Source organism: Eimeria mitis, genomic scaffold (assembly GCF_000499745.2).
Source record: "Eimeria mitis Houghton genomic scaffold, Emh_scaff126, whole genome shotgun sequence".
Lineage (NCBI taxonomy): Eukaryota > Apicomplexa > Conoidasida > Eucoccidiorida > Eimeriidae > Eimeria > Eimeria mitis.
Window position 1 is genome coordinate 24,939 of NW_013568477.1, and position 2,762 is coordinate 27,700.

A 2,762-nucleotide genomic window follows, 5' to 3' on the forward strand; every position below is an offset into this window, starting at 1 on the left:
TCTCTCTTTTAGAGAGAGAGGGGGGGGGCCCCCCTGCTGCTGCTGCTGCTGCCTGCATGTAAGAGAGACAGATATCTGCCCCGCTAGCAAAGCTGCAGGGAGCGGCACGAGGAGACGCATCGTCATCCTCTTTATCAGCAGCAGCAGCAGCAGCAGCAGCAGCAGGAGAATCAGTAGCTGCTGCTGCTGCAGCAGCAGCAGCAGCAGCAGATTGGGGGGCATCAGCGGGGGCCCCGGGGGCCCCTGATGAAGACCCACAGCAAAGAGTAAATCGAGGCTCATCGTTTCCCTCAACTAACATGCTGCTGCTGCTGCTGCTGCTGCTGCTGTTGCTGCTGCTGCTGCTGCTGCTGCTGCTGCGCTGCACCCACCGCTGCTGCAGCAGCTGCTTGATAGACTGCTGCACGAGGCCCTCGGAGCAGCACAGCTCCGCAGCAATTTCCTTATAGGTCATACCCTGCTGCTGCTGCTGCTGCTGCTGCTGCTGCTGCTGTTGCTGCTGCTGCTGCTGCTGCTCCTGTTCTTGATCCCCTTCAACATGCATGGACTCACTGCAGGACTGCTGCTGCTGCTGCTGTTCTTGCTGCTGCTCTTGCTGCTGCTGCTGCTGCTGCTGTTGCTGCTGCAGCACGAGGAGAACTGCTGCATGCGCGAGGGGTACCCATACGGGGGGCCCCCCTCGGGGGCCCCTGAGCCTAACCTTGGAGAGAGGGTGTCGAGGCTCCAGTACCCAAAGAGCAGCAGCAGCAGCAAAAGCGTTGCAGCTGCTGCTGACGGCAGCAGCAAGAGGGGGGGGGAGCCTCCCTATCTGCTGCTGCTCGTCTCTCTCCATGGGTACGTGCTGCTCCGGCCAGTACCCTCTCGATACTGCAGCAACAGATAGTTCAATCTCCTCCTGCTGCTGCTGCTGCTGCTGCTGCTCCTGCTGCTGCTGCTGCTGCTGCTGCTGCTGCTGCTGCTGCTGCTGCTGCTGCTGCGGAGGCAGCAAACTGCGGGGAGGAGAGGGCGCCGCCTCCACCTGAGAGGGCAGCCAAAGAGAAGCTTGTGAAGCAGCAGGCAAGTCCTCACACTCCTGCTGCTGCTGCTGCTGCTGCTGCTCCCTGCTGCTGCTGCTGCTGCTGCTGCTGCTGCTGCTGCTGCTGGTGGTTTTGTGCAGCAGCTCAGTAGCAGCAAAGCTGCGCGCTGCATCCTGCAGCATAACGAGAGCGTTCGTCAGTCGGTTCTCTTTTAGGTGTCGAAGCAAAAACAAAATAGATGAATGCCACACACGCAGATATTTCAACTCAGGCTTGCTGCTGCTGCTGCTGCTGCTGCTGCTGCTGCTGCTGCTGCTGCTGCTGCTGCTGGTGCTGATGGTGCTGGCGGTTATGCTGCTGCTGTTGCTGCTGAACTCGTCGCAGGAAGAGCTGTCGCTCGATAGGTATTCTACCCCTTCTGTATCCCCAGCAGCAGCGGCAGCAGCAGCAGCAGCAGCAGCAGGAGCTGCAGCACCAGCAGCAGCAGCAGGTGCAGCAGCAGCTTCTCCCAATAGCAGCTTTGTTGCTGTTGCATGCAACGCATCGCAGCAGCAGCAGAACCCGCACGCAGTTGCTGCTCCCCTTCCCGTTGAGCAGCAGCACGTCCACTTGCTGCTGCTGCTGCTGCTGCTGCTGCTGCTGCTGCTGCTGCTGCTGCTGCTGCTGCTGCTGCTGCTGGTAAAATCAGCAGCAGCAGCAGCAGCATGCATCGGCCTTCGTCTCTTCATATACAATCGAGAGAGGGAGAAGAGGGGGCCCCCTAGGAGGCCCCCTAACAGCCGTGGGGGCCCCTCGGGGGGCCCCTCTCTCGGGGGGCCCCCAGGGGGGCCCCCCAGGGGGGGCCCCCTGGGGGCCCCCCCCTTTGGGGGGCCCCCCGGGGGCCCCCGCTTGCTGCGCTTTGCTTCTGCTGCTTTTGCTTTTGCATACCATAGAGGGCTGAAGAGGGTATCAGCTAGCTGCTGCTCGAATGCTGCAGCTAGCTGCTGCGGGCGGCCTCCTGCTGCTGCTACTAGGAAGCGCAGCAGCAAAGCCTCAGCAGCAGCAGCATCTGGGCCGCATGCAGCAGCAGCAGCAGCTGCTGCTGCTGCTGCTGCTGATGAAACTGTTGAGATTCGGGAAGAACCCCATGCGGTGCAGCAGCAAGGAAGATACACTGCATTGCTGCTGCTGCTTTTGCTGTTGCTGCTGCTGCTCTTGCTGCTGCAGCACCAGCTACTGCTGCTACTGCTGCTGCTGCTGCTGCTGGTTTTGCTGCTGCTGCTGCTGCGGAGGAGTCTGCAGTTGCGTCGCGCCGCTGGGAGCAAAAGGCATAGATGTTTTTGTGCTTGCTGCTGCTGCTGCTGCAGCAGCAGCAGCAGCGGCTGCAGAATGTATAAGCAGCTCGACTCTGTCTCCCCCAAATAAGATAAAACAAAAAGGCACTGCAGCGCGAAAGAAGCAGCAGCAGCAACGTCCATGTCTTTGCTGCTCTCTGCTTCTATGTGCTGCTTCAGCAGGGCCCCAGCTCGAGTGCATGCAGCAGCAGNATGTCTTTGCTGCTCTCTGCTTCTATGTGCTGCTTCAGCAGGGCCCCAGCTCGAGTGCATGCAGCAGCAGAAGCAGCAGCAGCAGCAGCAGCAGCAGGAGTTGTTGTTGCTGCTGCTGCTGCTGCTGGTGGTGGTGCTGGTAGCCATCCACAGACTGCTGCAACTCTTTCCTGCTGCTGCCGCCCGCCTCCTGTTCCTGCTGCTGCTGCTGCTGCTGCTG

The 2,762-nt window shown here is 60.8% G+C and overlaps 2 protein-coding genes across 2 annotated transcripts in view; both read right to left on the reverse strand.

The window, feature by feature from the left end:
* The window catches only part of EMH_0089450 (uncharacterized protein), a gene marked incomplete at both ends in the record, with an annotated part of 3,136 nt that extends 663 nt beyond the window's left edge, over positions 1–2,473 (reverse strand). The window contains 2 exons of the mRNA XM_013494715.1: positions 1–52; positions 117–2,473. Coding sequence (XP_013350169.1) covers positions 1–52; positions 117–2,473 — 2,409 coding nt within the window. The remainder of the gene's footprint in view (positions 53–116) is intronic.
* A 103-nt stretch (positions 2,474–2,576) lies between these two features.
* EMH_0089560 (uncharacterized protein) overlaps positions 2,577–2,762 on the reverse strand; it is a gene marked incomplete at both ends in the record, with an annotated part of 5,991 nt that continues 5,805 nt past the window's right edge. The window contains one exon of the mRNA XM_013494716.1: positions 2,577–2,760. Within this exon, the coding sequence (XP_013350170.1) occupies positions 2,577–2,760 (184 nt within the window). The remainder of the gene's footprint in view (positions 2,761–2,762) is intronic.